This window comes from Somniosus microcephalus, chromosome 10 (genome assembly GCF_052327205.1).
Source record: "Somniosus microcephalus isolate GS21.2 chromosome 10, FLI_Smic_1.0, whole genome shotgun sequence".
Lineage (NCBI taxonomy): Eukaryota > Metazoa > Chordata > Chondrichthyes > Squaliformes > Somniosidae > Somniosus > Somniosus microcephalus.
In genome coordinates, this window is record NC_140996.1 from 178,574,232 (window position 1) to 178,587,560 (window position 13,329).

A 13,329-nucleotide genomic window follows, 5' to 3' on the forward strand; every position below is an offset into this window, starting at 1 on the left:
CGTTTTCAAGAATTAAAAGATTATGGGGGAAAAATTCGGTTGCTTTGTGCCTCCCGTTGGCGCCCTAAGAGGGCATAAAGCAACTAGTGCCTGGGCGCGGCAATGTTTGCGGCGCTAGCGAAATTGACCAGACATTTTGCGGCGGCGCTAAACACTACCGCCACAATCTCCTGCGCCCGCAGATCATGACGTCAGTCGAGCATGCAACGCCCTGGTAACGCCCCGGACCAGATATTAAGTGGCGTCCCCTGCCTTACCGCCTGCCGCTAGCAACGACAGGTTGAGGGGAACGTTTTGCAGTCGGGAAGGGACTGGGGGAGCGCTATTTAAAGGCGGCCGCTTCCAGCCTTTTTTTTTGTCACTGACATTTTTGCACCACGCATTCTGCGAGAGATAGAGAGAGACTTCTGGAGAGGTTCAACGCTGTGTGAAGGAGTTTTGGGTAATGAGCAGCACTTTGCAGGTTCATTTTGATTTGATCTTCCTTGCATCGATTTAGAAGAGACTATGGGGGCTGCACTCTGAGCTCTTTCCCTGGGTCTCTCCATTGTTCTTTCCAGCAGAATTGATGTACAGATCTCTCCAGGCCGAGATTGAAGGCTGCAATGAGCAGGGTGTGGATGAAGAGCAAGATCGACCCTCCCCTTTAAGAACTGGCTGGCGCCAGTGTGTCTGTGTTCCATTGCTGACCGACATCACATGAGCTTCGCCAGCGCTCTGAGTTAGCGCCTCGCTCCTCGGCGTTAGCGCCTTGAGAGGTGTGTAGCGCCTGATTTAGTGCTCCAATCACCTCCAGGGGTGATAGAAGCCAAGTTTGCAGTCGGAGGCGAGAAATAGCGCCAGGCGCTAAACTTTGCGCCCGGACGATAATTGTACTCCAAACGGGGCGATACCGAATTTCTCTCCCTAAGAATCAAGTAGTATAAAACTTTAGCAATTTCTGAGAACAATTTGCCATAAATAGTATAAACAATGGGCCAGAACTTCGGGTCCCCACGGGTGAGTACGCGCTGGGTACTCACGTGTAGGCCCAACGAAAGTGCCGGTTTCGTGCATGCACTGCGCATGCGCGGGAAACCAGAACTTCCGTTCCCTTAAAGGAAGGGGTTCACAGGTCAAACGCGTGTGCCGCAGAGGCAGCGCGTACACCTGGAACTTCTGGATTTTTTGCAGGTTTCTCCGGGAGGGTAAGTCTCCCGGAGCTACGCTTTTAAAAAGCAGTCGCAAGGCCTGCTTTTAACAAGGTAAGTGGTGAATTAAGTAAAATTTAAAAAAAAATTTTCCACAGGTTTATTATTTTTAAATACTTTAAAGAAAGGTAAGTTTATTTTTAGCCCTGTTAGAAACTCTAATTAATTTTTTCAAAAATTTAAATTATTGTTTAAAATAGTCATTTTATGTAATTTATAGTTATTTTAAAAATGTGATTTAAAAAAAAATTATTTGAAGTTTTAGTTATGTTTTGGGGCTGAATTGTATTCATAGATTTGATAGGTCGTCCTGTCAAATCTATGAATACAGATTCCCTGCTACCGTTGGCTCTCCATGGCCCACGTGATCCCAGGGGATGCTTCGAACTAACTGCGCCCCTGGGATACGCAAGCACTGCGCGCCGGCAGTTGGAGCAGGCCCAGGGTTGGAATCCCACGCGGGCCCACAACACAACGGCCGGCGCGCTAGGTAAATGCAGGTCGGAGGCTTCCCGCGGGTGCAAGCCTCCGACCCGAATTTCTGGGTTATTAACTACACAAGCTTGCTTATAGTCGCCACTGAGTTCACTCTAATGTAGGGATGTGCAAACTACATTCATTGCATTGGCTAGAGCAATGCAGCTCCAGAGCCCTGGCAATCCGACCCTCCTAGCCCAGTGAACTGAGTCATATTTGTGTTTACATTTCTTATTTGCTGGCTTGTTTTGAACTTTGTGGGCCTGAAAGTTTAGAAAGGGCTGGTTTTAGTAATGTTGCTTCAATGGCAAATAAATCCTAAATCAGAACAGCAAGGCCTGTTGGCATTAGCAAATAGAAATATAAGAAAATTAATTAGAGCATTAATTTAAACCTTATACTGATCCATGGTAAGTGGATTAATAGATAACCTACACATGGTCAATGTGATCTCCTGGATTGGTTTTGATCACCTGAGGGGGTCGGAGAGGAAGTTTCTAGTTTCCCCCTTTATTTTGTCTCTCCCAGGAGATTCCCCGGCTTTGGGGGAAGGGATGGGGGGGTGGGGTGGGGGCTGTTGGTGGTGTGTAGGTAGTGTCTACTCATGATTCTACAGGCATCATGAGTCTGGGGCAGGCTTGATTGACCAACTGGCTTTTTCTTGCCTGTCATCATTTTCATAAGTTTGTAATGTTACAGAGCTGGAAGTAGGCGTTCCTTGTGATGGAGAGTATATGGGTTCAGAAGCTCCGCTTGGGTGTCTAATAGGACACAGATTGCAACCTGAGACAGTGGGAAGGCGATGAAATCAATGGCAAGAGTACGGAATTTGTGGCCGGGGCTGAAGACAATGGCTTCAGTTTCCCAGTTTTTAACTGGAGAAAATTGTGTTGCATCCAAGATTAGATGTTGGACAAGCAATCTGACAATATAGTGGAGGGGTCATCGAGAGGGGTGCTGGAGAGGTAGAGCTGGGTGTCATCAATGTACATGTGGAAGGTGACCCCATGCGTATAGAATGCCAAAGGAACGTGCAGAATAAAAGCCATATGATTTGCTGAGAGGAAGAGAAAAATCAGAGGTCGAGTCACCTTTGGTTGTTCTGTGAACTTTCATGTCATTGATAACTAATTAGCCTTGACAAAGTTTGGACATTTGCCTGCTAGCCCTCTGAGCTGAGGAATGGCCTGTAGCATACAGACACAGACATAGAAAATGCATAAAATATGTAAAACAGTGATGGGGTGCACCTTTTTTGATATGGAATAAATGCATGATTGCTAGTGATTAATGAACACCCAGTAAGATATAATTGGAATATGCAAAAATGAAGACTTCTCATTTACCACAACAAAAGTATCCACTAGTTTTACTAATAAAGTTGAATGTTGATAAATTACTTTGATCAGTACAAAGATCTTATTTCAGGAATATTTTTATAAATGTTAACTTGTACAAGCACTCTTATGAATGCTAGATGAGCTGTTTATCATTAGGGCTTTAAATTTACAGTTTTCCTAGTCACAATAGCACAACTTGTGTACAATAATCTGCCTTACAATGAGCAGCACCACAATAGATCTACTGCTGTGAATATAAAATAAAACTTACATTGGTATAATGCCATACTATCTGACAAACATGCTAAAGTGCTTCAAAGTGCTAATTGTGTTGAAATGCAGTGATGGTTGTTATGTAGGGCAGTATGGTAGCCATTTTCTATTTATAAGTTTATTCCTAGTTATTAAAGTATGCTGACTTCACAGCTTTATTTATCAAACTGTTAATCAACAGATGTTTCAATTTCCAGGCAAGCTTGTTTCAGCTGTTGGAGGTACCACTGGCTAGGTATGATCAGCCATTACAGTGAGAACAGGATTAGCAGGTCAGCATCTCTCCTTTTTCCATAATACTTTAATCTGGCAGCCATTTGTTTTAGACAATAGAACAGTGACTTGATGGTTGATGATAAAAGATTTGTTACTTATTTGTGTTTGCATTCATTGGTAAATCTCACTTTTACAATATTAGAATCAGTGCAGTTCACATTCTCAAAATGTAGTGAATTTCAGCTTTATAATGTATGCTGTAAACTTTAACAGTTTTATTTGTCTCAAGGTATATAAAGTTTGGTGGCTAAATGAAATTAAATTGAAATGAGTTTAATGCCTTGACCCCTTGTTAAATATTGCATGTTGTTTTTAGCAGGTAGTTTTCTATCCTTACAAGAAAACATGCCATTAGTAAAGAGGAACATTGAACCCAGGCACCTCTGTCATGGTGCTTTGCCTGAAGGAATTAGCAATGAATTGGAATGTGTTACAAACAATACGCTAGCAGCCATCATTCGTCAGCTCAGCAGTCTCAGTAAGTGTAGAAGCCTCTTTCTGTTTTCTGAGTTTGTTGACTTTTAGATTATTTTCATAATTTGGATCTAACCAATGCTTGTTGTCTCATTTAAAAAAAAAAAAATTTTTTTAATGTAAATGTTCATATAAAATCCATTAAATCTCAATCTTTTGGTACAAATATTAATAAAAGAAACATTTTTTCCTCATTTGATCAGCAGGTGTGACTAATATCTGTGGATAGACACTTGTTAACGTAAAAAGTATGACCCAAATAACTGAAAATTTATGGAGCGTTCAGAAGTTACGAGATAGATTTGATGTCTTGTGGTAAATGTGTTTGCCTTTAAATTGTATTGACCATAAAATGCGGAGTTACAGATGAGTTGGGAGGCAGACTGTACAAATTCAGTAGAGTAACGCCCAAAATAATTGTTTCTTGGTGTTTAACACATTTATACTTCTATTTCACTTGTATTGTCAGGCCACACTTCTGTACACTGTAATAGAAAAGAGGATGATGTGAAAATCGTGATTTATCTGATATTTTTAAATTTCATTGGCAGATTGAAGTCAGCATTAAGCTATCTGTAGAGGTCAGCAATGCTAAAAGTACATTGACTTCAGCCAGACCTCAAAATGGTTGATCAACACATTCACTGTTTGTAATTTAGAGTTGCTGCTGATGGCAATCTGGCTTAATCACATATGCACATTAGTGTTAAGATTGTATTTGTGACTAAAGAGAAGCTGAGTGCAAAAATCTCTCAGTTCCCTATTATTTCAACAACAACAACAACTTGTATTAATATAGCACCTTTAACGTAGTAAAACGTCCCAAATCCATTTCCATATCCATGTTAAATTATAACTGGAAAAGATTGGGCATAACAGATATTTTCTGAGATGCGTCCATTGCTCAGTAGAATAAAAGGGATTATCGTTTTGAGCAAATGGTGGCCATGTAGAAGTATTGGCCTGGATTTTGCGGTCAGCAGTGAAGGAACGGCACTCATGGCTGACCCCAAAAAATCTGCCCACAATGTTTTATCTGGTTCGCGACTGCAGACTTCCTCTATTCCGGCGCCACTTTGAATTTAGCGCCTTCTGCAGGGGGTCTGTGGCGTCCAGCAACAGGGCAGGCAGATCAGCCAATCAGATTGAAGAATTCTTGCTGATGGCAAAGCAGGAAGTAAAAAGCAGGGAATATAAATCACATTTAAATAATTGTACAGAAAGCAAAATAAAGATTGGGACATGCACACGGGGGTTAAGGGAGAAACATAAACATCAGAACACTAAACTTAAAAAAATATATATATTTTTTAAAATCTGCAATTTTTAAATGTTCTTCTGAGAGAAAGACTTCACACTTATAAAATTAGTTTTTCCAGGGCCAATGAGGTTTTTCTGCAGTAATTATGACTTCGTACGTAGTTGAAAACTCAGTTACTCCTGATTGATCAATGCTTAACTTTTTCATTAGTCCTTGCAGTGAGAAAATAGTGTGCAAATAGTTGAAGTTCCTGATAAATCAGTGATGTCTAATTGATTCTATCTGTGAAGGCTGCAACAGCGCATCCTGTGGAGGAGCAGGGTATCACTGACAGCAACTTCTGGATTGCTGCGTTTAACTGCCCACCTGCAGACAGCAGAAGATGCTGTCAGTTTTACACAGTAATAACGGCAAGCACTGACAGCCTCACCATGATTACTACTGCAAATTCTGGGCCATTTTTTAAAGGAAAAAAATCTAGTTTTGCACTGTCCACATAAGGGAGCGCCAAAGCTCTGACATCTGAGCTCTTGCCGCTGTCTTTCTAAATTTTGTTTTGTAAATGCTGTATGGTTAGCATGTCATGATAGATGTCAGCATACGTCTTGCATTGCTGATGTGCTTTATATATGAAACCGCTTGGCAGTGGATATACAGTTGTGAGGCAGATGGACAATCCTGCCAGTTTTGTAAAGAGGGATTCAAACAGGCAGTTTTGTGTGGATTATTTAACCTGTTTTAAAACCAGGCTCTTGTGGTGTACTCTGTAACTTTTTGCATTGGGTGGCACTTGTGGAAAGGGGTTCACTTTCTGTCATTTCCCCTTTCCCATTCTGTACTGTTTACTTCCTGAGTGAAAGAGGGTACATGTGCTGGTATAGACTTTGTTGCAAAGTCTGGAAGAGAGAAGATTGTATGTGGCTAAAGGTGAGACAAACTAAACTATATTAACACTTGGGGACAAAGTAATGCAATACATAAAATGACCTGGAAAGATAATACAAGACAGAGGAATCTATTGACAGCATCACCATCGATTCAGTAATGGACTGACTGCTCTGCTTGTGTGTTTATTTCTTTTTTTTCTAATTTGGCGAATTCATGGTATTCTACAAACCAAATGTACTATTTATCACTAAATGAAATAAAGACATTCACACAAGGATGGTGAGTTATTTAGGTTAATAGTAGATATTTAATGCTTTAAGGAACTTTGTCAGTATTGCAGTAATCACTGAGAAACTGGACTCTATGCACATCTGTATTTATGATACATCTCTCCACAAGTTTTGCAACTTCATTAAATTTGGTATGTGAAGAATAACTTAAGAATTTCAAAATGGATGTTTTTCCAATGTTCACAAGCATAAGAATATAAAGCATGGAATGAGAAACAACTTTTGGCCCACCAAGTTCTTTCCTTCCACCTACCATGTATAATCTGCTCTATTATGGAATCCTAATTTCATTATTTTAATTTATTATTACCTTTGTTTAAAATATGTTTGGATGAACGTACTCTCAAAATGTTTGTGCTTTCCACCCCTTACAAGAGGAGGCAGTCATTGAAATAATAGTGGTGCCCTATCAGTAAATGGGGATCCTTGATGATTGTCTTAATTGGGCTGGCATTGGTCTAACCAAAATAGTGGGCCAAATCATGCTGGAGCTGGGCATTTTGTGGCGTGCCCTGTTCGACTTTTTTCTGCACCCTTCAGCTCAACATTTTTTGCAGGAAGTGCGAGCTTATAACGACAGGGTAAAGGGAACGGGGCACCTGGGACCTCCGTGAACGGTAGGACCAACAGTGTACATTTAGTGCCTTGAATGTCTTCAGAGCATATGCTTTACTGATGTTTACATATATTCTAGATTCCTGAGCTAACATAAAGTTGACTCTTGATTTATCTACAAACTTAATTTGTAAAGACTGCAATGAGGAATTAATTTAATACATCTGCCATTTCCTGATCTTTTATACTATTTTGTACCTCACTTATCTCTTCACAGACCTACATGGTCTATAAATGTCTCTTTGCTATTTACATAACTAAAAACTTTCTTTGGAATTCTAATTCTGTTGTTTTACAGTCCTACTTTCTAGTGTCCTGTTATTTATTCAAATATAATCATTTAGTTCTCTTCAAGATATTTGCTTTGGATGAGTATTGGTGTTTCTCTTTGAACTCCATACCTCCCATTTGTAAGGTGAATGACCTAGATCAGGCAATACACTAAGATTTTGTACCTTCTGACAGCCTGAGATAGCAGCCAGGGTTTGATGGCATCAAGGCCAAAGGCATGTAGGTGTTGGTGTTTGCCAAAAAGAATGGCATTGGTTTGGCCAACATTAACTTGAAAGAATTTTGGGTCATTCACATCATGATGTTGGACATACTGTTAGAAAATGCAGCAACAGCTTTTGAATTGATGGAGGAGGCAGTGATGTAAAGCTAAATGTTGTCAGCATACAGATGGAAGCTGACCCCAAGTTAGTTGCATGATAAACTGTGTTATCAGGCTTATTTGGCTGATGTTTTTGTTCACTTTGTACTGATTTCTCAGTTTAAAAGCATAAAACTAATAATGAAAATGTCTTTAAATGGAACATCACTTCTTGTTTTTAAATATAGTAGTTTCATGATTCACTACTTTATATCTACCTGAAAGGAACAGAAACTGAAACTGTATGGGGATATTAATTGAAATTTATACAGAAACACACATGCTTAGTTTACCAAGAGAATACTGTCTGCATAGTAGCAGTTCTGTGAAGTGTATTGTTGGCTTTTAAGGGAAACTGTGGCTTTGGGAGGTTTTGAGTTGCTTGTGTGCCTTGTAACGGCATATAGTTAAGGTTTGATACCTGGAAACGGTGTGTCCCCAAGTCATCCAAATCATGGTAATGTGAGATTAAAACCACACAAAATGCATTCAGTGGGGATTTGGGTGTCATTGACCCCACTTCCAAAAAAAAAAAAAAAAAAAAAAAATCATTGAGATCAGCCAACGTGGCACTGGAGGACTACCACCGTTTTGCTCCCAGGAACCTCTTGAGCCTCCAGGTTTCAGCCTCCGTGTGCAGTTCTCGGTTTGGCCTTCGAAGTAAGTTCCCAGCTCGGCACCCTTCAAGCGGCGCTTTCCACTGGCCCTCAGTTTCCAGGTGCTCTCTGCTTTATCTGGCTCATAGATGCAGAGGCAGATCTATTTTGGGAGGATGATAAGGCAGAAGGATGGAGCAGCTCACAGGGCATTTCCTATAGGCGGAGTCGGCCAAATCTAGTTTGACCCCCCCTCCCCTACGCCCCTGCTTCTGCCTCTGAATACATTTATATAATGAAATATGTTTACTAATCAAATTGCAACATTATCTGCTGCTTTATTTCTCAGTATTTCTGTGGCAGTGTTTTCACAAACCATAATGAAAGCCTCTTGTGTTAATGTCATATTAATCTATGATCTGTGGCAGGAAGTACATTGAGAATTGAAATCCATGCTGCCAGCAAAAAGTTATGCCATTAAAATAAATAAACCCCCACATTAAATTGAAATTATACATTTTAAACAGTTGTAAATATCTGTGTAAACAACAAGACTGCAATGTAATCTGATTGCAGATGTAGCCAAACCCTTCAATTAGATGATAGCTTTATCATAGCTTCCAGGTATCCATTATTAAATGTTTTTGTTCAATATTTGTTACAATAAAGTGACAGTCAAGTTAATTCACACATGTAAAAATTATACTAAATGATACTTCAAGATTTGTTGTACATTTATTTTATTTTACATGATTTAAGTAATTACTTTTTTTGAGGATCTATCTATGTTCATCCACAGAATTATATATTCTCTTGGTATCTAATATTTAATAAGAGTAGTTTATTATTAGCAATGATTGGACAGAGCAGAAAGTAATTTTAAATGTCTTCAAAGGCTTTTAGTTGCTTTTGGAAATGTATGGGCGAGAACAGGGGAGTAGTGTTTATGTAAAAGGAAATGTGCATGAAGGCTGTATGTTTTTGGCATGTGGCTAGAGAATTTAATTATTGGTTTGTTTCTAATTTTGGTGAAGAAGGCTGAGGTGCAGTTAATGAGAGAGGGAGAGATTCTTCATTTCACTGTCCTCCACATATTTCAGGAGTAATCCTGAGTCCTCGATTGACATCCTAGACTATGTAGTTACTTTGATTTCAGTACAATGTCCTCTATTTGATCTTCCTTTCCTGTACCATAAAGACATTTTCTCTAGGTTGGTATCTCACTTAATTTGATCTTTGTCAGCAGTTGAACATTTAGTGCTATTGTTCATACGCAGAAAGTGGTGATGTTCTTTATTTTAAAGTTGATGCCAGGTTTTAAATACTGTGCCAAATGCTACAAGGCATTCTTTAGCTTTGGGTTCAAACAGGCACAATCCCGACAGTATGTGAGATGTGCGCAAGTTTCTCTGCTCAGAAAAGAATGGGTCACATCTGTCCGTCTGTCCTGTCCAGCCCGCCTGTCCAGCCCGCCTGTCTGTCAGTCTGTCCGTCCTTCGGTGTGTCTGTCCGGCTATACACTCTAAAGTTATAGAGCATACCTACACGCGCGTTACATCAAAAGAAAGCTTACGATTCCGGAATGGTCATAAGCGTATTTACTTTTCGGTCAGACAATATACAAAAAACTTTCAAAATTCCACTCATTATCTGCTAATTAGCATTGAGTGACGTCAAGGTTGACCAATCCTGTGACCTGATGATTGACCAATCCTACAGTTCAGTCACCTGATGGTTGGCCAATCGCTGCATCTGTGGGCGGGACTAATGATTTTGAACTCCGGCATCGGGCAGCCATTACTTCAACTACTTCCAGCTCAAAATCTGCTAATCCAGCTTCGAAAAAGTTAGTATCTCTTTTAAAAATAACATAAGATTTACCAAAAACGTATTATAAGTACTTTCACTTTCATCTTTGAAGGTATTAAAAAGTAGAAATGTTGCCCGGCAGCAGATTCACAGAGAGACAGGGCCGAAAGCCTGGGACTCGATTTAAACTGCCCGGCCCAAAACAGCCCTGGCAACGCCGGGCCCCCCCAGCTAGTAGGATATAATACTGGACTGGCAAAGTAGAGATTCGAAGTTCAAATCCCAGCATGGCAAGTTGTGAAATTGAATTCTATAAATTGTGGATGGGCAGCAGAAAAATGATCATGTAAGCTGCTGAATTGTAAAAACCAAATGGGTTCACTAACGTCATTCAGGGAAGGGACCTGCCACTCCTACCTGGTATGGCCTACATGTGACTCCAGTCCCATACAGCATGGTTCACTTTTACTGCCTTCAAAGTAACTAAGGATGTAAAATAAATACTGTCAATGACGCCCACATCCCAAGAACAAAAAAAAAACTCAATGCTGAGACCATCTTGAAAGAGTAAGCCGAGTACTATTGGCATGAGAGGCCTCTCATGCTGATGTGATATGAGCACACATGATGGTTCCCTCCAATTTTCTCTTCATGGCCACTGCTCAAGGTTTGTGACAGAGATCATGTATCCTATCACTCCATAGTACAGCATGCTGGAGTTCCAATGCACTGCCCCCATTGTATGCGTGCTTTTTTTTTTTCCAAACAAGGTAACTATTTACAGGAACGTTTCAATATAATAAATTATGAACAAAAGCAAAATACTGGGGATGCTGGAAATCTGAAATAAAATACAGAAAATGCTGGAAATGCTCAGCAGGTGAGACAGCATCTGTGGCGAGAGAAACAGAGTTAACATTTCAGGTCAGTCACCTTTCAAAAGGCAGAATGAAGGCATCATGACTGCTGCCAGGATACCGGGCATTGACCTTCATGATGCGCTGCTTATGGTCACACACCAGCTGAACATTGAGGGAGTAGAATCCCTTTCAGTTCCGGTACATGGCAGAGTTGACATGCGGCGCCCGCAAAGCAATGTGCGTGCAGTCAATGGCACTCTGCACAATGGGGAAGCCTGCAATCTTAGTAAAGCCGTGTGCACGCTCCGCTGTCTCTGGCAAGAGAGAATGAAACGTAGTCAGCTCTCTTTCAATAGAGAGTCTCCGTGACCTCCCTTACGCAACAGTGGACAGCAAACTGCGAGATGTTGCAAATATCTCCAGCTCCAGTCTGGAAGGAGCCAGATGCATAAAAGTGTATCGCCATGGTCACCTTCATAGCCACTGGCTATGCGGTCCTTGGCCTGCTCTGTGGCTGCAGCAGGTGGCAGATTTCAGTGAGGACGTCATTATTGAAGCGCAGACATCTCGCACATTGTTCCTCGCTGAGGTTCAGGTAGGAGAATTGCTCCCTGAATATGTTGGATGGATATGGCCTCCTGCTGAGAGCCCTTCTTTCCCGCCACCCCCCCGCTCCTCCTCCTTCCTCTACCAGTAGCTTGTCCTGCTCTGCATGGCCTCTGTTGATTGTCCAAGTCATGCTATATTCCAAGGGGAATGTCTACTAGTGAACCCATGTTTGGCAGCAAGTGGTTTCTGCAGAAGCCTTGAAGTCAACAGAAAGTCCTTCAGCACCTGCCACACCAATGCTTGTAGACTTTTGCAACTTGAAACAACTATAGAAAGCACCAAAACTTGTAGAATCGTAGTAACAGCGAGAGGAAATCAACCAGTAACTAACCTGTAAGTAGTTGACTATCCCTTTAAATAGCGGCGGTGGGGGGTCCTTTCTGCTGCTGAATGTGTTCATGATCTGCCTGCTCTGCATACTTCCAGTGGACTTTACCTGCGCGTGTGCGCTAATGCCCTCACCAATGTGGCAGCTGGCACGATTCTCCCCACAAGTCTGTGCTTGCGCATCAGACGCCATTTTGATACCCAAATGGCAGCCGTAGTGCCCAAATAACAGGCACTACCGATCCCAATTTTGTGCCCAGCATATACAAAATAAGTTTAAATTTTTTTTTAAATGACATGCTTCACAATAAGATGATTAAATTTATCAATATATTTTGTGTCTTTCAATACTATCATTAAGGTTTTTACTTTAAGGCTATCTCACCAGCTTGCGCTTCAACTGGATATTTTTACCTTTACAGAATTAAGAGAGAGCTTTCAGTCACATCTGTGTATTCTGAGCATGTGCAGTTTGCAGACTTCCCCAGCATGTGATCTGTGGATTAACAGAAATAGGAGGGTGTTCCCCATATCCTGTGAGGATTTGAGAATTTCTTTGTTTTTTCCAAAATACTTTGAAAGAAACTGCAAATTAAATTCTTAAAGATTAATTTTTATCAATTTATTAACAATTGTGCCTATCTGTAATCTTAGAAACTGCATTAATTATGTACTTTTGAACAAGCTCAGTAATAGTGCATTAAATGTTTCACTCTGCGCTCTTGGTACACATTGGGATTGTATATCAGGAAATTGTGCACCCCAGCCTTTGATTTTTTGATCCATTAATTTTAAGAAGCAAAAAATTTATGTTTAAATCCTTTAAGGCAGGAGCATAAAGATAAGAACTGGCTGATGATGATAAAATATTGGTGGGTGCAGCGGAGGGCACAAAGGGGCTGCTGACAGGTTGGGGAAGGAGGCAGGATCACGTGGGGCTTGGGACCTGATGATTTGAAAGGGGCTAGCAGTAGTTTGGGTCCGATTCTCCTGGATTCTTTTTCCCCCCACAAGGCTGTTAAACTTTGCTTTCTCCCAATACAGCCAGATCCCAGAAACCCCCAAAACTCCTAGACTTTGGCTCCCAAATGCTCCAAGATACCCTCCTGAGTCCTGCTGGACTGCTGAATATCTCTCCCCAGACACTTTCCTCCACACTCCCAGATCCCAGGACACTGTCTCAGTACAGGTAGACTACCTTTTATCCGAACTTCTGAAAACCGAAACCCTCTAAAAACCGAAGGTTTTTTCGTTCAGCGTAAGTCGTGCGCACAACATGACCAGAGTGGCGCACGACTTACGCTGAGCAGAGGGTCAGCGTAAGTCGTGCGCACGACCCCCCGCGGACCCCCGACCCCGACCCCCGCCGACCCCGACCCCCCCCCCCCCCCC

At 41.2% G+C, this 13,329-nt stretch overlaps 1 protein-coding gene across 5 annotated transcripts in view; it reads left to right on the plus strand.

Annotated features, from left to right (window-relative positions):
- Positions 1–13,329, plus strand: part of wasf3b (WASP family member 3b) — a 109,541-nt gene that overhangs the window by 19,754 nt on the left and 76,458 nt on the right. For 3 of the 5 annotated variants that reach the window (XM_085999262.1, XM_085999259.1, XM_085999264.1), the window contains exons 2-3: positions 3,478–3,552; positions 3,873–4,034. In XM_085999262.1, coding sequence (XP_085855388.1) covers positions 3,902–4,034 — 133 coding nt within the window. In that variant the 5' untranslated portion in view covers positions 3,478–3,552; positions 3,873–3,901. The remainder of the gene's footprint in view (positions 1–3,477; positions 3,553–3,872; positions 4,035–13,329) is intronic. The other 2 variants (XM_085999263.1, XM_085999261.1) reach the window with 1 other exon arrangement.